Raw genomic sequence first — 26805 nt, forward strand, 5'->3', positions numbered from 1 at the left:
AAATACTTTGCAATTGTACTAGCAGATGAAAAGAAACAGTATGCTGTTCAATTAGAAACGCTAGCATTAAAGAAGTCTGCAAACTTGTGTGTTTATGAAGAAATTGCAAAAGATCTTGAAACATACCTAAAATCTGACGAATTCAAAGAAGAAAGCAAACGTGAAAGAGAAAATTCGAAACTAAAATTGAAAGATACCCCCCTGGAAATTACTCCAGCTAGGCTCCGAGTTAAGTATAAGTTTCTTAGAAGTCAGTGGCGAAAATTTACAGATCGTGTTAAAAAGGGAAGCGGAAAGGCACCGATTGTTGAGCCAGAGTGGTTCACCATCATTAATCCAATATTTTCTGATACCATGGGAGATGCAGATGTTGCTTCCTGTAGTGGTGATGTTCTGTTATCTTACGAATCAGACAATTCATTGTCAGATTCAGACAAGGAGGATGAGAGAGTTGATAGACCAGATACACCTTTTAGTAATACCAGCGGCCTTAGCATTGAAGCAACTGATAATAGTGGCGATTATGATGTACTAAAAGCCAGTACAAACAGTAGCTCCAGCAGTAACACCAAAGGGAAACATAAAGCTAAACTTGAAATCAGACCTTTTTTTCAAAAAAGAGTAAAAAGCCAAGCACAAGCAATTCAGAATATGGCCAAGTCTTTTTCTGATATGGGAGAGATGCAACGAAAGCGTTCAGAGTTATTTTCTGAAGCTGAAAAGAAAAGGCAACAGGAGTTCTTAAATTTTCAAAGAGAACAAGCAGAGCTCAACAGGCAACACGAAATAAAGATGTTGGAAATGATCATGAAGTACAGTAGACCTTATCAATCAGAAGCCCCACATCTTCGCCCTCCAAATATCCAGATTGCTCACCAGCAGTCTCCTCACAACATGTATCCCTATGGTGGTTTTAATTTCAGTCAACTTGAATCTGAAGTACAAACCACACATGAGGGTACCACTATTGCAAGTCTAGGTATGCCAATGTCAAATCAGCATAACCAACCTTGGTATGAATGTAACTAAGTTAAGTGAAAAACAGCAGTGCATTAACTACATGGTCAGCATCAACAATTAAATAGTATAGTTTAGTTGTCAATTCCAAAGATTTGATGTTGTTTGTTTTTTATTTTTTCTGTGTTATAAAACTGAATCAATAATGTTAATTGAGTGTCAAAGTACCTATATATTGATGACAAATTGTGATAAATGCATGGAAACATTTAATTTACTTGTATATGCTTGTTAATTGGATGTTAATTGTGACTTTGGAAATATCAATGTAAAATATTCCTTTATTTGATTTTATTAATATTTTGATGCTGATATTTTTTCTGTTTTCATGTAATACAAAAAATATTGATATTTTTTCCATTAAGTGAACACATTCCAGTATATTTGTGTACAATGTATACATTGTACACAAATCAGAATGCCAGATGTATCATTGATTAAAATGAAATTTTTTTTGAAGGAAACAAATTTACAACAAATTTACAAGTATATTGCATAGGTATTTAACTTCATCAATAAACGTGAGTCTTACACTAAATGTTAATTTTCCCTGAGTTTTCCAGCTAAATACAAGTATATGTTTTATTCTGGTTAGGTTTGTTCTCTGTGTGAGAGTTAACTTTTGTAATAGTCTCTCTGGCCACAAACTACTGGCAGATGAGAAATAGCCAAATGCTTGAAAGACAGTTTGGTTAGTGATGCACCTCACTGAGGAAAATGCATATTAGAAGATGACTTATGTTGTAACAACAACAGATTTTTATGAAACACAAAAGCAAAAATTGCTAAACTATTAAACTATTAAAACTTATTCATAATTTATATGGCTCTTTCTTGCCGCAATGTCCATAGCCAATTAGTTATCATGCATCTTACATCTTCAGCTGCATTTGTTGCTTGGCCAGATCCATGAATGAGATTGAGCTGGTTTACTTCAAGGCGCCATCTGGGCTTACATGGATCATTTCTGTCAATGCAAATGTTAAGTAGCAAAATGCAAGTCATGATTAATATTTGAATATTATCCAAATGACATTCTGTCTTCTTGTACAAGATTCGCCATCTACCTTTAAGCATTCCATATGCATGCTCGGACACAACTCGGGCAGAACAAAGCCTCCTGTTGAAGTAACTTTTTTGGGGTTCTCGCATTCCTTCTTTGTATGGCTTAAGAAACCACGAGTGGGATGGAAAGGCTGAATCACCAACAGTTGTAAGTGGTATTTCTCCATAGGGTTGTAGGTTCAGTGAATTTTTTGGCAGCACTTTGCCATGTTCAATTTCTGAGTATACTTCACAATTCTTTAAAAGCCTTGAATCATGAGTTGAGCCAGGTGCACCTACTGCAGCAAACATAAACCTTTTATTATATCCAATAAACCCCATATTAGTAACAGAATATCGCTTCTTGTAACTATAAAAATTCTTCAATCTACTCGAAACATATACATGAAAGCCATCCCATGCCCCAACACATGGAAACTCCCAATTTTCAAGAAACCCTTGGAGTTCGTGTGTCCATTCATCTATTGTCTTTGGTAGGTAAATAAACCTGTCATACAAGATCTTGACCAGCACTTTGCAAACGTCCATGAAGATGCAATAAGCAGTTGATGCAGCAACACCAAATAAATCTCCTACTGTTAGATAGGTAACTCCATGTGCCAACCAATACAAACAAATTGCCAATTGTGTATCAAGAGTTGTTGGATGGGGTTTCATTCGAGTTGGTTGTTTAACAATTTCGTGACCAATTTCGTTTAGAAGAAAATCAAACGTCGCACGAGACACTCTGAAGCGCCTCTTGAATGCTGCATCACTCCAAGACTGATAGCCTTCAGACCACCAAGTATTTCTCCTGCGCTCATCAGGACGCCTGTCCTTCCTTTGTTTTCTAGTAAGAAAAATAACAGATGATGCTGCAGCAAGCGCTAGTTCGATCTCATCAGCTAATTCATCTTCGAAACGACGCTTTGCTCGTGTAACGCTCTCTCTTTGCCACAAAAATAATCTTTCTTCATTTAATTTTCTTTTTCGAGATAAATGCTTCACCAATTGCATTTCTGCCGCCATTTTGAATTTGAATTTTCCGCCATAGACGTTTGCTGCCGAGCCTCCGAATTGACAAGTTCGTCTCGTTCGTCTATATGAATTTTGTGTGGATAGTTCGTCTCGTGTTTATACTTAGACGGATGATCTGTCAGACGGATGATTCGTCCAGACGGATGATCCGTCTCTAGTATAAAAAGGGCCATTTACTTTACATTTCTCTATGGTCTCTACCGATTTACGAATAACGTTTGTGCCATGAAAAATGTGAAGTTATTAAAATGCTTTTGTAAAAAAACTCAAAAGATTTCAACGTCATTAGGTCCCGAGATATTGCTTCAAATGAATAGTAATTTTACTTCCATGTTTCATAAAAAGACATAAAACTGTTGCCTTCAAAATGTTCAAGGAATTTTACTTGTCACTACACTTAAGACTATGTTTGTGAATTTCAAATACTGGAGAAAAAACTTTTTGCGAGTTATTTCGATTCACTCGCAAAAAGCAAGTTATTTTATTTACTCGCAAACTTCTCACACTCGAGAGTGCCTCGCGACTGCATCGCGAGCCACTTGCTTAATCGTAACTTGTCACTCTTGAGTGTCTCGCAATTAACTCGCCCACTAGCCATTCGATACTCGCGAGTCAAGTCATGCTACTCGAGGTCGGTACTGTAGTCAAGGTCACTCAAACAGAGAAGGTGTATGCTGCAAAAGAATTTCCAAATTTAGAAGTATGGACTCATAGGTTTGCAACCTAAAGAACGTACAAAATTTCTAAATTTCTAAAGATAGTACAATGGAAGGAATGGTCAGTGTAAAGGATGATGTACTGAAGCATGTAAAGATAGAAAAACTACTGAAGCATGTGTAGATAGATTAACTACTGAAGCATGTGTAGATAGAAAAACTACTGAAGCATGTTTAGATAGAAAAACTACTGAAACATGGGTAGATAGAAAAACTACTGAAGCATGTGTAGATAGAAAAACTACTGAAGCATGTGAAGATAGAAAAACTACTGAAGCATGTGTAGATAGAAAAACTACTGAAGCATGTGTAGATGGTCTACTGAAGCATGTGTAGATGAAAAACTACTGAAGCATGTTTAGATAGAAAAACTACTGAAACATGGTTAGATAGAAAAACTACTGAAGCATGTGTAGTTAGAAAAATTACTGAAGCATGTGTAGGTAGAAAACTACTGAAGCATGTGTAGATAGAAAAACTACTGAAACATGTGTAGATAGAAAAACTACTGAAGCATGTTTACATAGAAAAACTACTGAAGCAGTTGTAGATAGAAAACTACTGAAGCATGTGTAGATAGAAAAACTACTGAAGCATGTGTAGTTAGAAAAAACTACTGAAACATGTGTGAGTGAAAACTACTAAGCATGTGAATGAAAAACTACTGAAACATGTGTAGATAGAAAAACTACTGAATCATGTGTGGATAGATTAACTACTGAAGCATGTGTAGATAGAAAAACTACTGAAGCATGTGTAGGTAGAAAAACTACTGAAGCATGTGTAAATAGATCAACTACTGAAAACATGTGTGATGAAAAACCACTGAAACATGTGTAGATGAAAAACTACTGAAGCATGTGTAGATAGAAAACTATGGTATGTGTAGATAGAAAACTACTGAAGAATGTGAATAGAAAAACTACTGAGCTTGTGTGAATGAAAAAATTACTAAAAGTAGGTAGATAAAACTACTGAATCATGTGAATAGTTAACTACTGAAGCATGTGTAGATAGAAAACTACTTAAGTATGTGTAGATGGAAAAACTACTGAAACATGTGTAGATAGAAAAAAGTACTGAAGCATGTGTAGTGAAAAACTACTGAATCATGTGTAGATAAGATTAACTACTAGGCATGTGTAGATAGATCAACTACTGAAGCATGTGTAGATAGAAAAACCACTGAAGCATGTGCAGATAGAAAAACTACTGAAGCATGTGTAGATAGAAAACTACTTAAGTATGTGTGAATGAAAAACTACTGAAACATGTGTGATAGAAAAAATTACTGAAGCATGTGTGATAGAAAACTACTGAATCATGTGAGATGGAGATTAACTACTGAAGCATGTGTGATGAAATAATGAAGCATGTGTAGGTAGAAAAACTACTGAAGCATGTGTGATAGATCAACTACTGAAGCATGTGTGATAGAAAAACCACTGAAGCATGTGTAGATAGAAAACTACTGAAGCATGTGTAGTTAGAAAACTACTAAGGTATGTGTGTAGATAGAAAAACTACTGAAGCATGGGTAGATAGAAAAACTACTGAAGCATGTGTAGATAGAAAAACTACTGAAGCATGTGTATATAGAAAAACTACTGAAGCATGTGTAGATAGAAAAACTACTGAATCATGTGTAGATAGAAAAACTACTGAATCATGTGTAGATAGAAAAAGTACTGAAGCATGTGTAGATAGAAAAACTACTGAATCATGTGTAGATCAGAAAAACTACTGAATCATGTGTAGATAGAAAAACTACTGAAGCATGTGTAGATAGAAAAACTAATAAATCATGTGTAGATAGATTAACTACTGAAGCATGTGTAGATAGATCAACTACTGAAGCATGTGTAGATAGAAAAACACTGAAGCATGTGTAGATAGAAAAACTACTGAAGCATGTGTAGATAGAAAACTACTTAAGTATGTGTAGATAGAAAAACTACTGAAGCATGGATAGATAGAAAACTACTTAAGTATGTGTAGATAGAAAAACTACTGAAGCATGTGTAGGTAGAAAAACTACTGAAGCATGTGTAGATAGATCAACTACTGAAGCATGTAAATAGAAAAACTACAGAAGCATGTGTAGATAGAAAACTAGAAGTATGTGTGTAGAAAACTACTGAAGCATGGGTAGATAGAAACTACTGAAGCATGTGTAGATAAAACTACTGAAACATGTGTATATAGAAAAACTACTGAAGCATGTGAGATGAAAAACTACTGAATCATGTGTAGATAGAAAAACTACTGAAACATGTGTAGATAGAAAAACCACTGAAGCATGTGTAGATAGAAAAACCACTGAAGCATGTGTAGATAGAAAAACTAGTGAAGCATGTGTAGATAGATCAAATACTGAAGCATGTGTAGGTAGAAAAATTACTGAAGCACGTGTAGACAGAAAAACCACTGAAGCATGTGTAGATAGAAAAACTATTTAAGTATGTGTAGATAGAATTACTACTGAAGCATGTGTAGATAGAAAAACTACTGAAGCATGGGTAGATAGAAAACTACTTAAGTATGTGTAGATAGAAAAACTACTGAAGCATGTGTAGGTAGAAAAACTACTGAAGCATGTGTAGATAGAAAAACTACAGAAGCATGTGTAGGTAGAAAAATTACTGAAGCACGTGTAGACAGAAAAACTACTGAAGCATGGGTAGATAGAAAAACTACTGAAGCATGTGTAGATAGAAAAACTACTGAAGCATGTGTATATAGAAAAACTACTGAAGCATGTGTAATGAAGCATGTATAAACCAGTTGTAACATTTAACTTTGAACACGTGACATGAATGATGTCACATATACATGCTCTATTCCACTGTGTTTTTCATGTAGTTAATTTCACAATATTCTATACTGAAATCTTCATATCTTCCTTAGTGTACATATTTGGGTCAAGGGGAGAAGGTTATGAGTAAGAAATGACTGTGATGTGATGTACATTCGAGTAAATGTATCAAAATAAAATGATCGAAAATGTTTACTTTGTCAGACAAAATTTCTTTTTTTCTTTGCATGCACAGATATGAAAGGCAAGTGTATGGTACCTTTAACTTTACACAAAGTTGTCCATATTTCAATCACAAGTTTGCCATTTCTCAATGATGTCAGGTAAAGGGTTTGTAGCATAAAACATGGTTTTTATGGACCTAAATTAAATAAGAAAACATGTTACATTAACAACAAAAACATTTTACAAATTTTTTTCACAAAATAGAGGAAGATCTAGGTTATGACAGAACACATTATATAGCACCTAATTATAGATTTAAAATACAATATGAATAATTTTGTGGGTTGAAAATTTTAAAAGAATATTTTGAAACTAAACTTTTACCGATAGAGTTGTTTAAAAAGTACTTTAAATTTCAAATACATATTTTTTTATACATCTAAACCAAGAGAAACAAAACACATTTGCAATTTACAACAAATATTTGCAAAATTATTTAGCTGCTTAAAAAAACTGGAACTTAAATACAATAAGTGATACTAGTTTATTGCAGATATAAATCAATTTAATGAAGAAAATTTCCATATTTCCAAAACAACTAGTGACTTATAAATGTCATTTAATATCACGACAAAGTTATAGAAATAACACACATATTTTACAAAGATAAACATACCTTGCTTCAAATGACAGTGATTTGTCTTTGGTAAGCAAATTGTTGTTGTTTTGATTGGTAACTTTGTTTCATTGGTCTATAATTACAGAATTACAATTTCTAAAGGTTATTTATAATATATCATTTATGGTATTTTGGCAGGGTTGCTGGAGCCAAGAGGTTGATTGTGGGAAGCTTTACTTGTTATTTTGAAGGGTTTTTTAAGACATGACAGTAGAATGAATGAATAAATGAATAATTTATTTCAACACGCGAACCATTGCAAACATGCAAGTTATTTTCCACATGGGGCGTGCGCAAATTTTACAGAAACAAATTTAACAAGAAAACTAAATTACGCATTTAACAAAAACGACAATTTTTTTTAAAATAGACATGTTTCGACATCTCATAATACCATCTTCAGTATAAGTGAAATAATAAATAATACAAGGTTTATATAAAAGTAATATGATACATAAATTACAACAATAATAAGGAAATAAGATAAATTGATGGGGAGCGTCCGAACGGCATCATGTGATGTCGAAACATGTCTATTTTAAAAAAATTTGTCGTTTTTATTAAATGCGCAATATCAATAGTGCCTTTACGCAGTTACGGTAATACTAATTTAGCAAAGTACAGTTCCTAAAACATTAAATTACATTCTATAGACGACAAACTTAGCTAAGTATTTAAATTTAAATATTACGACATTATTTGGGAAAGTGAGCAGCGATTCTTTTTTAAATAGACATTAGAAAGAACGATTCTTTGAGGGCAATAGGTAATGAATGAGATTAAAATTTTATTCAAAATGTAAAATGACTTAACACTTGGCGAACAATTTAAAAACGTCACATTTATATATTGTAAACACGCAAGATAATTCTTTGTCTTTTGTTTTACAAACCTTTTACTGGTCGACGGTTGAAACTTTCTAGTTTTGATATTTAGCGCACTGAAAGTTAAGTGTCATATGAATAGATTGCCAATCTATTCACTAAGATTGCTATGCCAAACAGTTTAACAAAGAATGAAAGCGAAGACGTGTGTTAAATTGGACACCACAATCAACCAAGGCAATCCAACACCATATCATATTTTCAACATCACATTCAACTAAATGTTATCGCTTAAAATAACAAATACGAGTATGTTGTCTCTCTTGTGGTAATACAAAATGAAATTAAACAACTGAATAATTGTACAATAAAATTGATTACGTTTAAAAATATTCCTAAATTTGCCATAGTAAAAGCAACTGTACACAACCACTGAGCGCTCCGTTAATCAATAATTGGTGACCCTCCTTGACCTTGCTAGATATGGTCTGAATGATTATTTATTAATTTATAGTGCTTATACATAAATCAATTTCATTTACAGATTTAAATTGAGAAAAATCTGAACACCACACAAAAAGAAAATTCCCCTCTTGATGAATTTATAATAACTGCTAAATGAATGAAACTCTGCAAACTCTAAAATGCCAATTGCGATTGCCCTGTTTTGATGCGATAAATGGGCATTCTTTAAACTGATTAATACGTATAAAATAATGTTGCTGAATACTTGCTGAAACTGATTACAACAATTTTTAATAATCAATTCAGAATTGGATTTTTTTTCACTGCAAAACACGTCCATCTTAAAAGCGTAAAGGACTCTATTCTTCACTTGGCATTTAGCAAGTCTAATTTTTGCTGTGTTTAATTACCTGGAATTTATTAAATTAGATTTTATAACAGTAAATTTTTGGAGGAAGTTTCTTTTTGTGTGTTGTTTATATCAGTTAGTTAGTTGAGAGTACATCTCAAAAACATTTCTAAACACACAAAATATTTCTGTTTTATTGACAATAACTAAAATCATAAAGTTGTATCACAATCACTAGTTCGTAAATTGATTTTCAATAAATATAATTTAATTACAAAAAGAATTCATGATAATTTTTACAGGGAGCCTAAAGCTCTAGGGTAACCGTCACTTAATACTCAAACTTTCCCCAGTGGCCAGTTACGACATTAATAAGCAATAAAAAACTTTATCAAAATAAAAAATTGAAGCAGCTTACACAACCTTCACAAAAAAGAAGTTCCTGACCTGTTATTTAGACATACAGAAATTTAAGGAGTTTTTGGAAGAGGTTGTACTAAGTTGATTCAGTTTATAGACCCTTATTGTGAAGATTTCTAACATTTTAGACTCCTGTACAAACGCAGTACTAGGAGTAAGTTCAGAAATTTTATTATTTAGTTACACTTCATTACAAAACGTTGCGAGAACTCTCGAGCAGGTGCAACCAGACCTTCGGTCTCGGGCTGCACTGATCTGCTCAGTACTCCCAAAAGGTCTTCTCATTTGCATAGCCTGTGCAAACACAGTTAACATCTTTTATTTCTTAATTAAAGTTGAGAATATACATAACGAAATCAATATTATTTACTTTTTATTTATTTATTCAACTTGCTATGAATACAACACATACATAACTAAATGAAAACATACTACAGCTTTTGGAGGCCAACATGATGTCACAAACATTAAAAACAACACAATATTCCACTGGACAGTTGACGTGTCTTGTCACAAGATAGAAATATAGTTTTCCATGTTCTTGAACCGTCACTGTCATCATGTATTGTTTCTAAGGATAATTTATAACATACTCATAGCTTTTCCTTGAATTGACTAAGGCTGATCTTGTTGCCATACATTTAAATTGTTTAGTAATGCATTCTTGAGTCTAGTGGACCTGTTTAGAAACGACTTTTGGACTGTACTTGTTTTGTAACAATTAGTAACAAATGACAAATGGTTTGGATAGCACATAACCGTGTTTTACATTGGCTTAAAGATTTGTTTGTAGCGGTAAAATTTCTTTATATAATATAATTATAAGTATTTAAATAGTTCATTTACTTTTAGTTGAAACAGATCTTTACTCTATAATGATATGGAATGGTCAGACTGAAAACGAGAGGTAGCGACTTCTAACCTTCTTGATAATAAAGAAATTGGTTGTGTGCTAGTGTGTTTAACAATGACAATTTAGTAAAAAGCATTAGCAAATGCTATCTCAAACACCTTTTGACTGCATCATTTTGCATCATTGATCCTTCGTCATTTTATTGAGGACTGATGGTGTGATCTTTGAGTCTTTGATGCTCTATTTATGGACAGAAGGAAAAAAGCTGGGCAGTGTCTTGGAAAACCTCTATTTGGACAACTGATGTTCCATGATCAGAAACACGTTGATCAATTTGTTGCCATTTATACCACACATCAAACAAGGTCAATGTAGCTTTAATACTTTATTCTAATAAAAATTCAAGATGAAGGAATGGAAGTCACAGTGCTTTGAATAGATTTCACTTTTTTACATTCTTTACCACATAGTTTTTATTTTCAATAAATTTTTGCCATGGGCTTTTAGAAATAAAGCTCTTGTATACTTTTGTTTGTTACATATTGATACTTATAGGAATGTCAATATTTTCTGCTGGGACTGCTGTTTGATCTATGAATCGCTACAGGCTCTTGATGAAACAGCAATCTTTGAACAAGGCTATCGACATGAGTTTCCTAAAAATTCTTAAATTTGAAACATGGAAGAGGTCTGTTACACATTCGTCTATTTTTACCTAAATGTTCTTGGTTTGAAAGAGGTGGTTAGGATGCATGCATTTGATGGTGTAAATGTATTTTTTTCAGCTGGTTTGCTACTTTTAATGCTTTGTGCAAGTGCTGAAGCATTTTTCATACATGTGGTTGCATTATTTAAAAATATTCTACATATTTTATAGATTGAGCGATGGTTTATGTTCTCCAAAATTAGAGAAAGATAATGCTGATAATCCTGCACTCAAAATAAACATATTGTATGATGTTGCATGCATGTTGGTGAAACACTTACAGGTAATATTCAATTGACAATAGTTGCTTTGTTACCTGTTTCCTTAGTCAGTAACTTCCCTCAACACTTTTTTCTTTGAAAAGGTAGTCTTTCACATGTTTTCTTTATTTTGTTTTTACAAAGAATTTGGAGGATCCGATTGTTGACATTTTTCAATTTTCAATTCCAATTTTTACTGCTATGTGTATGTTGGACGATGCCAAGTTAGTTGTTATTGTTATTTTTATACATATTAGCAGATTGTGATACCTATGCTGTCATAACTAATGGTATTGTAGATGATAAAATGATAAAAATTCAATAATTGTTTACTAAATCTTTCTTGTAAAAGGTTAAATTTAGTCCCCGTCGTAAAGAAGGATTTGGCCTAACTGACGGTGAGATGTTGGAGAGATTGTGGTCTTACATTCGCAATTTAACAGAATGACTAAGAAATGCGTCAAGTTACAGAGTTAATGTACTCAGTGATGCTCTTGCAATGAAAGCGTTTAGGTATAGCTAGTTTCTTTCTTTGTTTGAATTTGTATATGTGTGAGGATGAATTAAATTTTGTTTGGGTTTGGATGGCAATGGAAGCAGCTGTTGAAGTGGAAGAAGCAAAATCAGATATTGAAAAGTTATGCAGGTGCTTTCCGTGTGAGTATATGTTTGTATTTGTTGTGTGATTATATTTGACTCTGATTTTGGATATGAACTATTTACGACTCACATGAAAGCATAGAAAACATGCAGTGCGGTGTTTGAAATTAAATGAGGTATGATCTTCGCACTGCTTTCAGACAATTTAAGCAATCGTCTCAGGAACCTGAAAAAAATCAGGTGACTCAACCCGTTGAGTCTGATTTTTATCGATTCCTGAACAATTAACAATTAATCCAACAAAGTATACGAATCATCTTCATTATCTATAACAGTAAATTTCTTTTCATTATCTAAAGCTCACAGCATTTCAATAGATGATATTCGTGAGAGGATGAAGGACGAATCGACTTTTTTTGGTCGTGAAATTGAGACAGGTTAGTAATTGAGAAATAATGGCTTGTAGCTAAGGAACAGATTTGACACATAATTACTGATGCTCATTATTTGGAAATGTTCTACGCGCAGAAAACTTTTTTTTAAAAATATACGTAAATCTTCAACAACTTACAGAAGAACATTGGAAATGCTAGTACGTTATATACCTGGACTTGTACGCTGATCTTTACATGCGATGAAATGGTTGCACTGATCCAAGTGCAAAAGTTCAAAAGTTCGAAAAGTTCAATTTGTTTCTAGAGATATTAAAGTCTTAAACAGTGAGATATTAGAAAAATGAACTGGGAAATTTTGAAGCTATGAATATGCGTCAATAACATTATGAATATAAGTTTGAATATCGAATAAAATTATTTCTTGTTTTCTACATTTTATTACAAGTAGAGATGTATATGCAACTTAAAGGTGCTTGTCTGACCGTGCCTTATATTTGTAATGATTTGGTATTTCCATAATTTCGTAAAAGCACTATTGCCAAATCACATTTAATATAAACGACAACTTTTTTGAAAATAGACATGTTTCGACATCTCATGATGCCATCTTCAGTATGAGTGAAATAATAGGTGATACAGGGTTTATATAAAGCAATATGATACATAGAAATTACAACAAAGGAAATAAGATAAATTAAGAGGAGCGTCAGGCGTATTATAAACTAAATATTGTATTGAAGTTAAAGCTTGAACATTGACGTCAGGTTGTTTGTTAATGGGAAGTGCTTCTTTGATTTTAGGAGTGAATGAGGTGTCAGCAGTGTTGATGATTTTGAAACAAAGAGGGTGAATAGTTGGTTTTACATGGTGAGATTTAAGAAGGTGTCGGTAGATGTGAGAGTTTTGTCTGTTGTGGTATGTTCCCTGATTCTGGTGGATAAATGGCGCAGTTTCCTCCAATGTATCGAATTACATCCCTTATAATTGAATTCATATACGCCATAGATTTAAATGAATCAGGGATTGTGTCTTTAAATCTATGGTGGTATATGAATTCAATTGCGCGGGATGTAATTCAAATACATTGGCAAAGAACTTCGCGCCATTTATCCACCAGAATCAGGGGAACATACCACAACAGACAAAACTCTCATATCTACCGTGCCTTCTTAAATCTCACTCATGCAAAACCAACTATTCACCTCTTGTTTCAAAATCATCGACACACCGTACCTCATTCACCCTTAAAATCAAGAGCACTTCACATATAAAACAACCCTGACCTCAATGTTCAAGTTTTTAAATTCAATACAAATATTTAGTTTATAATACGCTCGGACGCTCTCATTAATTTATCTTATTTCCTTTTATTGTTGTATTTATGTATCATATTACTTTATATAACTGTATCACCTATCATTTCACTCATACTGAAGATGGCATCATGAGATGTCAAAACATGTCTATTTTCAAAAACGTTGTCGTTTATATTAAATGTGATTTGGTATTTAGTGTTTAGAATTGACGAGCAGTTGAAGATCATGGAAAGGGAAAACTCAATTTCTGCACGCTGGCAAAATACTGACTCAGAGTACGAAAATGCAAAACGCGAGGTTGCGTCTAGGAAAGAAAAATGTGTTTTGTCTCCAGTGAGAAAAAATGTTGTTGAAAGATGGTTTCTCCTAAATCTTAAGTCTAAATACTGTGGTAACTATACGTATCTCATAATTGTTCCATACCACTTGCAATGTTTGTAAATTACTTTACATGTTGCCTTCTTTGTAATGTTCTCTGTATGTTTGTAAATGTTTCTGTATGTTTGTTCTGTTTTCAGATGGTCAAGCGTTGGCATCCAGACTTTCGAAGCAAATTACTCGAGTAACAAAGGATGTCAATAAAGATATCGCAGCTTATAACGAGGCAAAGAATCACATTCTAATCATTTACATACCGCATTAACATTCGATGCTGACAATGATTTTTGGTGTGAATATCTAGCTGCACCTACTGATGAAGATTGTTCAGTTCCATTTACTGTTAAACGGAAGGCTATAGATTTATGCCATTTGCTTGACAGATCCAAGGAAGAGCAAATCTTATTGAAGTAAGAAATGGAAAATACGTGGGTCACTACTTTCAGCAGCACGGCAAGATTACTGACTTTTGAATAGTTTTATTAACCATGAAAACGTACTTGATGTTGAATATGGTAAAGCGATATTTTTACACACGACTATGAAAGCACCAGCGATGATGTATAACAGGTTTGTGCAGTCACTTCAAGCTCTTGAAAATCCTTTAATTAGAAAATTAATTTACTTAAAGGGCACTTGAAAAGTTGTTACGAAATCAAATCAAAGAAAGCACTTAAAAGTGCTTATTAATCACAAAATTAAAACGAAATCTACTCAGTATTATTTCATATAAAGCTGAAGAGAATTGAATGTTTTGAGTTGCTAAATGGTGAAGTTTTTCTAAAATCTATTAATTATTATTTCGATTCATGGAAGCCAAAAACCGTATGCCAACGGAAGAAACGCCAAAGGTTGTGTAATATTAGTAACTACCTCTAAAAGCACCAGCGATGATGTATAACAGGTTTGTGCAGGCATTTAAAGCTCTTGAAAATCCTTTATTAGAAAATCAATTTACGTAAAGGACACTTGAAGGTGTTAAGAAATCATGTATAATAGCCATGGCTTGTGTATGCTTATAAATGCTTTGAAAAAGGTTATTGTTCAATAAATACTTGTTGAACTGTCGTATGCAACTTTTTGGTAGTTATACAATGTAGTATATGGTGAAAATTGATGTTTTATACACATGGGTAATAACCGTCCAAAGTACGTTCGCTGGATAATAAAAGTGTTGAAAAAAACTTTTTGTTGAATAAATACTTTTTGAACAGTCATATGAAACTTTTTGGTAGTTATACAACGTAGTATATGGTGAAAATTGATGTTTTATATACATGGGTAATAGCCGCCCAACTTACGTTCGCTGGATAATAAAAGTGTTGAAAAAAACTTTTTGTTGAATAAATACTTTTTGAACAGTCATATGTAACTTTTTGGTAGTTATACAATGTAGTATATGGTGAAAATTGATGTTTTATATACATGGGTAATAGCCGCCCAACGTACGTTCGCTGGATGATAAAAGTGTTGAAAAAAACTTTTTGTTGAATAAATACTTTTTGAACAGTCATATGTAACTTTTTGGTAGTTATACAATGTAGTATACGGTGAAAATTGATGTTTTATATACATGGGTAATAACCGCCCAACGTACGTTCGCTGGATAATAAAAGTGTTGAAAAAAACATTTTGTTAAATAAATACTTTTTGAACAGTCATATGTAACTTTTTGATAGTTATACAATGTAGTATATGGTGAAAATTGATGTTTTATATACATGGGTAATAGCCGCCCAACGTACGTACGCTGGATAATAAAAGTGTTGAAACAAACTTTTTGTTGAATAAACACTTTTTGAACAGTCATATATAACTTTTTGGTAGTTATACAATGTAGTATATGGTGAAAATTGATGTTTTATATACGTGGGTAATAGCCCAAAGTACGTACGCTGGATAATAAGGTGTTGAAAAGCTTTTGTTGAATAAATACTTTTTGAACAGTCATATGTAACTTTTTGGTAGTTATACAATGTAGTATATGGTGAAAATTGATGTTTTATATACATGGGTAATAGCCATAACGTACGTACGCTGGATAATAACAGTGATGAAAAAGTGGAGGTTTTTGAATAAATACATTTGTCCATCAAAACACATATGTAACAACTGTTATGTTATCTAAACAGCTAATGTAGTTTATAGCGTTGCATGGTGGTGAAAAGATTTACTTGTGTTTTTGAGGTAACTATTTTGATTCATAGCTAACTTTGATATGAAATATATCTATAAATTGGCCCATCTTAGGGCCTGTTCATATGAGCCAGGTAGCCGGGATTCAGCGAGCGTTTAATCATTTAACAAATGGAAAGATTAATCCTTCACAACAAAAACCTATTTAAGCAATTTCTCTATGTTCGGAATTTGCAAATTCACAAAACCTTTAAAATGAAAACAAATAATTTGGCCAGGTTCGAAAATTACAACTAGAATGTCTCATGACTTATAAGAAAGGTTGTAAGTTTTGCGTTTAAAGTTTTTACTCCTTTCAATACCTCAAAATCATTTCACGTCTCGCTGAATCCCGGTTAGCTGGGCTCATGAACAGCCCTTAGTCACCAGTTCAATTAATCGTTAACTTGACTCTGTTTGACATATTTTTTTCTGCTTCTTGTAGTTGTAACTAAAGCATCTTTTATTTTAACTATAGAAAAAATTGAAGTATACTTGTTTCCTGTACAAGAATTCATTATTTTTTGATAAAGTAGTAGAACTTAGCTAAAAAAGAAAATCTTATTCAGTAAACCTAAACGAAAAACAGCGCTAGCTCATCGTCAATAGTATGTTTAGACGACATTGAGTCATAAGAGTAAATCAGTATGATACATTGTCAAGTCACCTCAAATTTTTACAAGATCCACTACAGCTTTCAGGTTTTTCGGTAGACAACAAGGTTAGTCACTTTCAGAGTCTGCACCGTCTTGAACTCCACTCGCACAATTATAAAATTTTTTCAGCGTTATTTCGGAGACAACGCTCAATTTTTCGTATACAATATATGCAAGCCTATATAAAATATCATAGTTTCACTGTCACATAGCTTTCACAACAAAAAAAACGTCTTGGAATTTGGCGTTAGATGAACAACAAACCTCAGGGAATAAAACGTTATACATGTAGTTGATGTTCATTGAATTTGTTTCATCAAAGGATCGAAAAATATCTGTGACTATTTCTTTGACTACATTCAACAGATCTTTTGCCTATATATACAAAAATGACGAGTTAAGACACTAGTGGGGCTCTATTTCTAACAGAGAATATGTTTTTATATTTGAGTTTGAGTTAAAGGACACGTCATGTAGAGATCGGTGAGTTCAGTCTGAGCTTGATTTCGCCCATGGATCATTTGCTTAAATAACCTGTGGCGTTTACTGGGTATGGCACCGTTGACGATTTTTGTTAAATGTGTCTAAAATTCAATGTTAAAATATTATAGGTATGTTTATCTGCAACTGATATTAAATAATTTAAATTCTAGCATAACCTTTAATCCTCTGAATGAGGGATTTCCCTTTATATTTATGTCAAATATTTTCGCAGATCTGTCAGGAAAAGATAAAAGAAATGAAATATATTTATTCGTGTGTGTTCAAGAAACTCACATTTTAGAAATAAAACATTTAAGAGCACGAGGAACGTATTAATAACTATTATGAATACGTATGTAAATAAATCGGTGATGCGCAAAAATGAACAGGCTAACAGTTCGTAGTTTAGAAAAAGTGGATGTATAATTTACCCATGAGTAAAGTAAGATACATTGCATCCGCAATCAAATTTTCCTTTCGGCTTCGTCGTAATGCCAACGCCAATGGTACCATTGTTTACAAACATCACAACACAATCCACCATTCCATTATCTTTGGAAGAAGGTTCTTGACAAAGAAAGGCTTTACATTTGTCATAGGATGTCAAATGACTAGCTCTTTTCTTTGTATAAGACACACATTTTCTGTCACTGGACTTTGCCTCTTCTCTTTTTCTTTTGTTGTTACTTCTTCCCTTCCTGTGTTCTTTATCAACTTTCTTAGGCTCGGCGTTTTGTGTAACAAGGCGCCCGTCACCTTCATTAACTGTTCCGTCTCGTCCACAAAATATATTCCCAGAATTACCATCATCATCGCCATCATTATTTACAACATCTTCTCTATCGCCGGGAACATCACCATTTTCACAACCATTATCAACATTATCAATTCTTTGTCCATGGCCAACATCATATTCGTCGGAAACGTTGTTAACAAGTTCGCCATGACTATTATCATCATTCTCACGGCCTCTTGGATGTGGCCGCCATTGTCTTGCTCTTTGTCACATTCCTCAACATTTTCTGCATGAAGAACATCATTTCCTTACACAATCTCCCTTTCTACATATGTAAGCTCATTTGATTTTTCAATAAATAAATCCAATGCTGCTTCTCCCATAATCGATGGATCCCGTAATGATGCGTGTTTTGAACAGTCATATGCATAATACATATTTGAAATCCCCTTTCAAAAGAGAAGTGTATGGCACTTTTGCTTTTTCCATTCCAGTTGCTTCACCTAGAATGTTTTTTTTTGAAACTAGTATAAGCTATTCTTACTGAAATTGCGGCAGGATTGTGTGCAACTCCTTTTATTAATCATTGCTTCTAATATTACAAATTTTCATTCAGAAGTAACTGTACTTACTTCAAAAAAATATTGACCAAGAACAACCTTTTCATATTCCATCTAAATGTTTTACAATTAGTTACAATTTCATACTTACAGTATTTCTGATTTAAAATATCACGCAAAGATTTTCTCTTCTGTTTCAATCTTGCCATGCGATTCTCGGTAACAGTTTAAACGTTGTCGGTTGACTTAATTGCTACAACCAAAAAAGTTTGTATTAGATTATAATATTAAATAAGAAACAAAATTCACAAGTTCTCAGTTGTCCTGAGAAGAAAAATGTATTTCGTCACAGGCATGATATAAAGTGACGACCACAAACCTCTAGAGCTGTTTACAAAAGTAAAAATGAAGCGGAGATGCTCTTTCTTTTGCAGTATTGTAAGACAGACTTTGAGCCATGCACTTCAACATCCACGTCAGCCACGAAAAAGTAATCAATGTTCAACCCTTTCAAAACATCCAACTAAACAATGGCACCGATAGCATTAAAAAAGGTACTTGCAAAAAGTTGGTTCAACCCTTACAAAAATAAACTATAGTTTTGAAAACTTTAGTATTTTGAAACAAAAACTGTAGTTCCGAAAACTATAGTTGTATGAATAAACTATAGTTTTCGGAACTATAGATTTGGGGATACTATAGATATAGAAACTAAAGTTTTGGGAGAAATGTAGTTTAACAATTGATAGTTTTGTTCCCAAACACTACAGTTTTCAAAACTACAGTTTTCCAATGAATCCATGTTATAATGTAGTTCATTAACTAAGGGTTACATAAACACAATTTAGCAAATTCCCCGTACAGATTCTAGTAGTACACATTATTTTATACAGAATTCAATAAAACATGAATCCACGATACAATTCCGGGAGTATTGTTACATGTTTGTAAATGTAGATCGTCCAGATTGGTAAAGTCCCGAGAAGGACTGTTTTTGTTGCTGTTGACTGACGTTTCGACAAGCTTAGCGGTAGTCATCTTCAGAGTCAAATAAGTAGTAAACGTCAGGTTAACCGTATTTGTTATATGGTTCTTACGTCAATGTATTGCTTGTACAGGAAATGTGTATTGTCATTGTGAATTAGTGTGAAGTGTAATGTTTTTAGTTAATCGTTTGTTTGTATTGTGAATAAGTCGTTTGTAAGGTGCCGGTAATTGCTGTGATCTGTTCAGGGGGGTTTGTTCCAAGTTGGTATACCAACTTTCTAATGTAAGCCGTTGTCTATAGTCAGTACTGTAAGTAATGCATCTTGCCGAGTCCCAGTCAATGTCGTGCTTTGTGATTCGGTGATGTTCGGCAATGTGATTAGTTTTGTCTTGTTTCTTAGTAGCTCGTTTGTGTTCAGTAAGTCTTATGTTTAATTTCCCCGATATAGGAGGCGTGGCAGTCGGAGCAGTTTATTTTGTAAACTGCACCTTGTCGTTCGTTGGGTTGTTCTTTGTCCTTTATGTTCGTTAGTACTTGTCGTAACGTTGTGATTGGTTTATGTGCGACACGTATGTTGTATGGTCGTATGATACGCGAGATAGTCTCAGACGTACCTTTGATGTAAGGTATCGTTGCTGTTGTCACTGAATTGTTTGTTTCGTTGGGTTCGTTGGGTTTGTAAGTGTTGCGTTTGATAAAGTCAGAGTTATAGTTGTTTTTGTCAAAAAAACATTTGAGATAGTTGTTTTCGTTGTGTAGAGCATCCGGTGAATCACATATGATTTGTGCACGTCTTGTTAATGTTCTGATTGTGGTGGCTTTGTGTGATGTAGGGTTGTAAGATGATTGGTCTAGTAGTCAGTCAGTATGTGTTGGCTTGCGATAAACTGTTGTTCGTAGTTTTTGATTGTCATGTTTTACCAAACAGTCGAGAAAAGGAAGAGTTCCGTTTTCTACAACATCTTTGGTAAATTGTATTTGGCTGTTGTGTTTGTTGATGTGAGTGAGAAAGTCATCAATCTCATCTGCATGCAGTGCTGTGATTGTGTCATCTACGTAGCGAAACCAAAAAGGTAGTGCATGTTTGTAAGTCGTGAGCGCCCGTTCCTCTATAGATTGCATTACAATTTCAGCAACTACAACAGAAACGGGTGAGCCCATTGCTGTTCCATGTAATTGTTTGTAGTGTGTACCTTTGTACTGGAAGTAAGTCGAGGTGAGGCAGAGCTCCAGTAGCTCTATAATGTCTTCTGTCGGTAATGGCAGTACGTCCGTGGTGTTTGTAATGAGGAATTTTGTACAAGTAAGTGCCAGATTAAGTGGAATACTGGTGAACAGTGATTTCACATCAAAAGACACTAGTATATAGTTGTCCGGTATTTGTACAGTGCTCAGTTTTTTAATGAAAGTTTCAGTGGATTGCAGCTTGTGTTTGGATTTGTTTGTAAGTGGTTGCAGTATGTCAGTCAAGTACTTTGAGAGTTCGTAAGTAGGCGAACCACAGAATGATACAATTGGTCGCATGGGTATTTGTGGTTTGTGAAGTTTTGGTAGTCCGTATAGTCTGGGTGGTCGTGGTACTGAACATCTAAGTCGATAGTAAATACGTTCAGATATGTTAGATTTTCTCATCGAGAAGATCTTGCTTTTTAGTTTGCGTACTAGTGATGGTGTTGGGTCTCGTTTGAGTTGTTGGTACGTTTGTCTGTCGTTAACAAGGGTGACCATTTTGTTGAAGTAATCATTCCTGTCCATGACCACAGTCACGCGTCCTTTGTCTGTTGGTAAAATGACGATGTTGTTGTCGTGTTTTAGTCGTTTGAGTGCTTGTTGTTCGTTCTTTGTCAAGTTGTTGTCACGTATAGAGGACGATTTTAAAGTGGAGGCTATCCTGCTTCTGATCTCGTCTTTGGTTGTCTCTGACAAGTCTCTTTGATACGCTATTTCACATTTCCTGTACACAAAATACAATGACGTAAGAACCAGATAACAAATACGGCTAACCTGACGTTTACTCCTCATTTGACCCTGAAGATGACTACCGCTAAGCTTGTCGAAACGTCGTCAGTCAACAACAACAAAAACAGTCCTTCTCAGGACTATACCAACCTGGACGGTTTACATTTACAAACATGAAGTTCTTAATCTATAAATTTAAAACGATATATCATAACCTTCTAAAGGTTGATGACACTACGTAATATTGAGTTGTTGTTTTTCACCCAAATACTAAATTTCAAATCCAAAATATACTGAATAGAACAAGCAATTTACAAATTTCTCCATTTTGGAAGACAAAACTGAAAAGCAGAGAAAACATTGATTTGAAAATACAAATGAAGTAAATTTTCCTCGAGCTTACCATTGCCATTGTCAATTTGCTCGTTAAGTCTTTTCATCTGATTTTTCAGCATTTTTACCCTCTCTTTGAGCTCCAAGGCTTCTTTTTTATACTTGCATTTATCATTGCAAAGTGCACTACCTTCATCTGACTGACTCTCCTAAATAATCAACAAGAACTTAGGAAATATTTAACAATATTTTCCTTTTAGTACAAACTATTAAGGTGAAATTTACTAACAACAAGTACAATATATTATAATGTAAATCTCAATTTTTTAATTTCAAAAGCTACACTGATTGAAAATTCTTTTGTATGATTGCCCGATACAACCCTTACACTGTACAATGTTTGCATTTTAAAAGATTTTTCACTTAGAAACAAGAAATGAATTTCAAATTAACAGCATTTTATGATTAAAGGGAACATATCATACAGTATTAACTTTTTTAGCTTTTAACAAAACAATATCCAAACTTTATTCTGAAAAATGACCTTAATTCCCTAGCATTCCCCATTAATAATAAAATTGCATAATTTAGAGATAAGAATAATTAGTGTTATCATTGTGTATAGTACATACCTTGGTTAATCACTCCTTTATAAGTGAAGCAAGACTGGCTGAGCAGCAAGCCTCTGTTTTCTTTGCCCTGGATGCCTTTAGCTTTTTAGGAATACTGTGCTCCTGCTGGTAAAAAGAACAACAATGCAAAATTTTATACATATTGTTTGAAAAGTTTGTTATTAGCTACTACTTCTCATTTAAATTTTCAGGCTCATAGCCTTGTTCAGCAATGCAGACCTTCAAACATAGAATTAGTAGCTAATAACATTTGAATCATGAATACCATATGGAGTACTTAACAAATTTCCATGAATGCATCATCACATTAGTGACATGAGTGCTAACTATAGATGACGACAGCAATAATTGATAAACATGCAGTAAACACCATTTAAACAAAATGTGGTCAATCTAATATTTCGGGCAACTCACCACATCATCTGATTCATTATCACTTTCAATTGTAAACTTTGCTTTGTGAATTCTTTTGTGACACCCTTTGCCAGTATTTATAGAGAAAGTTTCTTCTTTTCTCATTGTCTTGAGTAAATAATCTTTACTATCTGTTTATACAAAATAATGGATGACTATTTAACAACTATTAAAAAATAATAATTTTCAATTGGAAGCAGTAGCATGCCTGAAATTATAAGGAAACAACCTTATGCAAAGTTTGGCCTAATGTATTACTACATGTATTTAAGAGGAAGCAAGTTAAAATATGGGAAATAGACACATCCTTATTGTCAGTATTGTAACTGAACTATTGCTATGTAGAAGAAAGAACAACATTTGAGCAAAGGCTTTCTATCAGAAAGTATTTCCCTCCTAAAAAAGCAGTAAGTTGAATTGACAACAGCAACCTTCATATCAACTATGACTATTTCTACAAACAAGACAGAGAAATAAACAAATAGATTTTCACACAGAAATTTACAGATATATAGCAAAGCTAAGATGTTTCATGAAAGAAATGATAACAAAGAGAAAGAGCTTGATGCACTAGCAATTAGCCTTTTGGCTGAATTATACAAGCTTTTAGAAATTTTACAAAAATTCTACAACAGACTAAAAATACTAACCTGAAACCTCTATTATCTCTGCAGGAAATTCCATCGACTTGCCGTTTCCCTTTGTTTTTCCATCTCCCCACATGACTAACGTTTTGAATCCTTTAAGTTCATCTTTGTCTTTCGACATATTTTCATCCTAAAAAATGATGTTAGAATATGGAATGATATCCATGTATTTTCGTTGTAAAAATTCACCAATGCAAAAGCCATATTTTCGAATATTATCGCTGAAAAATTTTATCAACTCTTAACGTATCTTTGCAACAAGCAACATGTTAATCAGATTAAAGATCAAGGAATCCAGTAAAGATTAAGGATTACAAAATAACAGACCCAGTCTCCCAACGCTCTCGTCTAAATCTAAACAGAATAGTTTGAAACAATATTGAAACAAAGCAAAGAAAAGATTTTTGTTTTTATAAGTTGAGGTAAGCCTGGTGTTTTCCGCGTTTCAAAAACCCATGTTAAGCGTTCATGAAAATACCCTGAAGTAAACATTAAAAATGGCTTATGAAAATACGGTCGAATTATTAGAGAAATACGAAGCAGTTATGGTTCTCAGTGGAGTGTTGGATGCTCTAGGTTATAAGAATGGTTTGTGGGAATTCTGTTACAGTGGTACTCAAATTCATGAAGAACTAGAAAAACTCGGAGGACTTGATAAAATTGACATTAAAGAATGGAGGATTAGTGACGACACTGTACTACACATTGCTACAGCAGAAGCAATGGACAACAACGGAAGAGTTATTGAGCATTATGGCTACAAAGTACAAGAAGACATGTGCTGTGCTGAGGATATGTGGGAAAGAGCTCCTGGTCAGACCACAACAAAGGCATGTTTCATGTTACAACGTCTTGAGGAAAAAGGTTACATTATACCATTTAATGAACGTGGTGGCGGATGTGGTGCAGCTATGAGATCCATGTGTATAGGTTTGATGTTTCCTTGTGAAGATCAAATTGAAATGTTAATTGAAATTTCTGTTGAAAGTGGAAGGATGACTCATAATCATCCCACAGGTATTCACCTTTCTTAATAAAGCAACGATTTCAGATCATGTATTGATTATCAAGTCAGTAATGTCTAGTGTTTTGTCTATCAACAAGTTTTGCTTTGTATACAGTTTGCTAGGTTTTCCTGTTATCTGCATTTCTTTTCATTTTAACAAACCTTTATAGTAATTTAGCTTTTCAATCCTTTTGCTTTTCTTAGATGTTTCACCTTCATCTCTTCCTTCGATTACTTACTTGATCAAGCCATTGCCATGAATGTTTCATATCCTTTTATCTAATATCAATTTATAAATGAAATAAAAGAAGGTTGACCTTAGGTTTGCATAAGTCTATGCAATCCATCATTTTCCAGAACCACGTCTCAAATGCCTCCATCCTTCTAACATTCTCACTTTTAATCACCATATCTTTGATCCATCCTTTTTATCGCTTTTCCACATTTCCAAATTTCTGTCTTCTAAAAACTGTTTGAATTGCCATTGCTGTTCTTGCTTTTATATCTTCACTACTACAGCCATTGAATCCAAGCAGGGCGAGTGGCTGAATGGTTAATGGCGTGAGCTGTTAGCCAGACGGCATGGGTTCAATCCCAGCTCGTGGCACATTTGGCAATGTGTCTGTAAACCTAGCCCGGGTTGACCAAAGCCATGTGAGGGAAATTTGTTAGAGGAAACTGTGTCCTCGGATGGACTGTACCTGCATCTGTAATGTTGCAGCCTTGTCACACTGTGTCACGCTGATATCAGCGTTGTAGTTGCGTGAAGGGTACAAGTGATTGTAGTCTGGTCAGCTGCCTTCACTATAATTTCAGTAACCAGGATGTTCCACTTCGTGGAACCCTCATACGTCGAAATCGACGGAGTCCATTATTATTATAAATTGAATCCATGATCCATATCAAAATGCTGCTATTATGTAAATAGGGTCACCATAATGTAAGTAACCTGAAATTAGCAATCTTTAAAGATAACGATTTTAATTATAGGTTATCTTGGGGCTGTTACTGCAGCTTTAAATACAGCCTATGCTATACAGAAGATAGTGTTTTACCCAAAGTTTGGGAATACATTGTGAAGGTTGGTCGAGATGTAGAAGAAAACAAGAAAGCTTGCGGCCACTTTCAAAATAGTTGGTAGTCATATCTTGAACTACGTGGACTAACCAATAGAATGAGTGAACCAACGTTTCCAGTGACATATAACATACCTGAACGTGATGCTTTTTATAAATCTGTGAGTTATGCAGGTTGGGGTGGGTCCAGTGGTCATGATGCACCAATGATTGCTTACGATGCTTTGATGATGGCAAAAGATTCCTGGTTTCAATTGTGTTCTTGTTCTATGTTTCATGGTGGAGATAGTGACAGTACAGGAATATTGGCTGCAGCATGGTGGGGTGGTATGTATGGTATGAAAGGTGTACCCCTTGGAAATTATAGGAACCTGGAATATGGTCTTAGGCTTATAGAGCTGAGTAAAAATATACTGAATGCATTGAAAAAAATTAGAAAATGACTGGATAATTTTCATCTAACATAATTTATGTCATAAAATTCTTTCATCCCAATATACTTTAGTATGTTTGTGAATCATACAATAAAAATTACTACGTGATTATAACATAAAAACAATTTACTCTAGAAATAAAGTCTGAAGGACAATGTCAGATTCAGGGCATGTGCAGTTCTAAGTTTTACTTACGATGATTCCTGGGCTGTAGAGTAAGTTTATTGACTAGATATCAGTGAAAACATATATAGAATAGGACCATTGCATCTTTAGGTTCATTTTATTTCATAAAATGCAAAGTGCAAACGTTTAGTTCAGCACCAAAAATACCTTCTGAGGGAGAGGGGAGTTGACTTGGCAGGTGGAAGCCTTGCTCCTACGGTCTATGTGTTAAAAATAGGCTTAACATAATTTGGAAGGTACAATTTTCTTTAAAACACATAGCTACCAAAGTACTACTGTAAAGCTTTGTCATATTCCCGAGTTTCATAATACATCACATCTAGACTGTTTAAAAGACTTAGCGACATCAACCTGAGTAGTTCCTAACGTTTTTTTGCGAATTTCCTTAGCTTTTTCCTCAAACTCTTTAGCTTTGTCATAGTTTCCAGATTTTTCAAACACCACTCCAAGATTCTTTAAAGACGTGGCGACATCAACATG

The 26805-nt window shown here is 33.8% G+C and overlaps 3 protein-coding genes and 2 long non-coding RNA genes across 8 annotated transcripts; 2 read left to right on the forward strand and 3 right to left on the reverse strand.

Moving 5' to 3' along the window:
• Positions 1–1836: 1836 nt before the first annotated feature.
• On the reverse strand, positions 1837–3090 carry LOC124448190 (protein ALP1-like). The gene has a single exon (XM_046999198.1). The coding sequence runs from the start codon at positions 3088–3090 to the stop codon at positions 1837–1839; it is 1254 nt and encodes a 417-aa protein (XP_046855154.1).
• A 10774-nt stretch (positions 3091–13864) lies between these two features.
• Positions 13865–14262, forward strand: LOC124447664. Of its 2 annotated transcripts, none has more exons than XR_006948788.1 (2): positions 13865–13937; positions 14181–14262. It is a non-coding gene; the product is annotated as an uncharacterized LOC124447664 (long non-coding RNA). The 2 variants fall into 2 exon arrangements; XR_006948789.1 differs by lacking the exon at positions 13865–13937 and adding an exon at positions 14003–14053.
• A 245-nt stretch (positions 14263–14507) lies between these two features.
• LOC124448483 lies at positions 14508–17848 on the reverse strand. Of its 2 annotated transcripts, XR_006949075.1 has the most exons (5): positions 17786–17848; positions 17531–17588; positions 17136–17455; positions 16883–17049; positions 14508–14642 (listed from the first exon to the last, which is right to left on the reverse strand). It is a non-coding gene; the product is annotated as an uncharacterized LOC124448483 (long non-coding RNA). The 2 variants fall into 2 exon arrangements; XR_006949074.1 differs by lacking the exons at positions 17531–17588; positions 17786–17848 and having other exon boundaries at positions 17136–17513.
• Positions 17849–18437: 589 nt separating this feature from the next.
• LOC124448199 lies at positions 18438–26116 on the reverse strand. Of its 2 annotated transcripts, XR_006948965.1 has the most exons (6): positions 22977–23245; positions 22563–22667; positions 22001–22139; positions 19030–19173; positions 18802–18903; positions 18438–18593 (listed from the first exon to the last, which is right to left on the reverse strand). XR_006948965.1 is itself a non-coding variant. In XM_046999209.1 (4 exons), exons 2-4 carry the CDS (start codon positions 23742–23744, stop codon positions 22572–22574), a joined length of 345 nt encoding a protein of 114 aa, XP_046855165.1. In that variant the 5' UTR covers positions 23745–23753; positions 25841–26116; the 3' UTR covers positions 22482–22571. The 2 variants fall into 2 exon arrangements, 1 of the variants encoding a protein (XP_046855165.1); XM_046999209.1 differs by lacking the exons at positions 18438–18593; positions 18802–18903; positions 19030–19173; positions 22001–22139 and adding exons at positions 23627–23753; positions 25841–26116 and having other exon boundaries at positions 22482–22667; positions 22977–23107.
• Positions 24121–26148, forward strand: LOC124448191 (protein ADP-ribosylarginine hydrolase-like). Its single transcript, XM_046999200.1, has 3 exons — positions 24121–24640; positions 25620–25689; positions 25803–26148. Exons 1-3 carry the CDS (start codon positions 24121–24123, stop codon positions 26146–26148), a joined length of 936 nt encoding a protein of 311 aa, XP_046855156.1.
• Positions 26149–26805: the final 657 nt, after the last annotated feature.

This window comes from Xenia sp. Carnegie-2017, unplaced genomic scaffold, assembly GCF_021976095.1.
Source record: "Xenia sp. Carnegie-2017 unplaced genomic scaffold, XeniaSp_v1 HiC_scaffold_23, whole genome shotgun sequence".
Lineage (NCBI taxonomy): Eukaryota > Metazoa > Cnidaria > Anthozoa > Malacalcyonacea > Xeniidae > Xenia > Xenia sp. Carnegie-2017.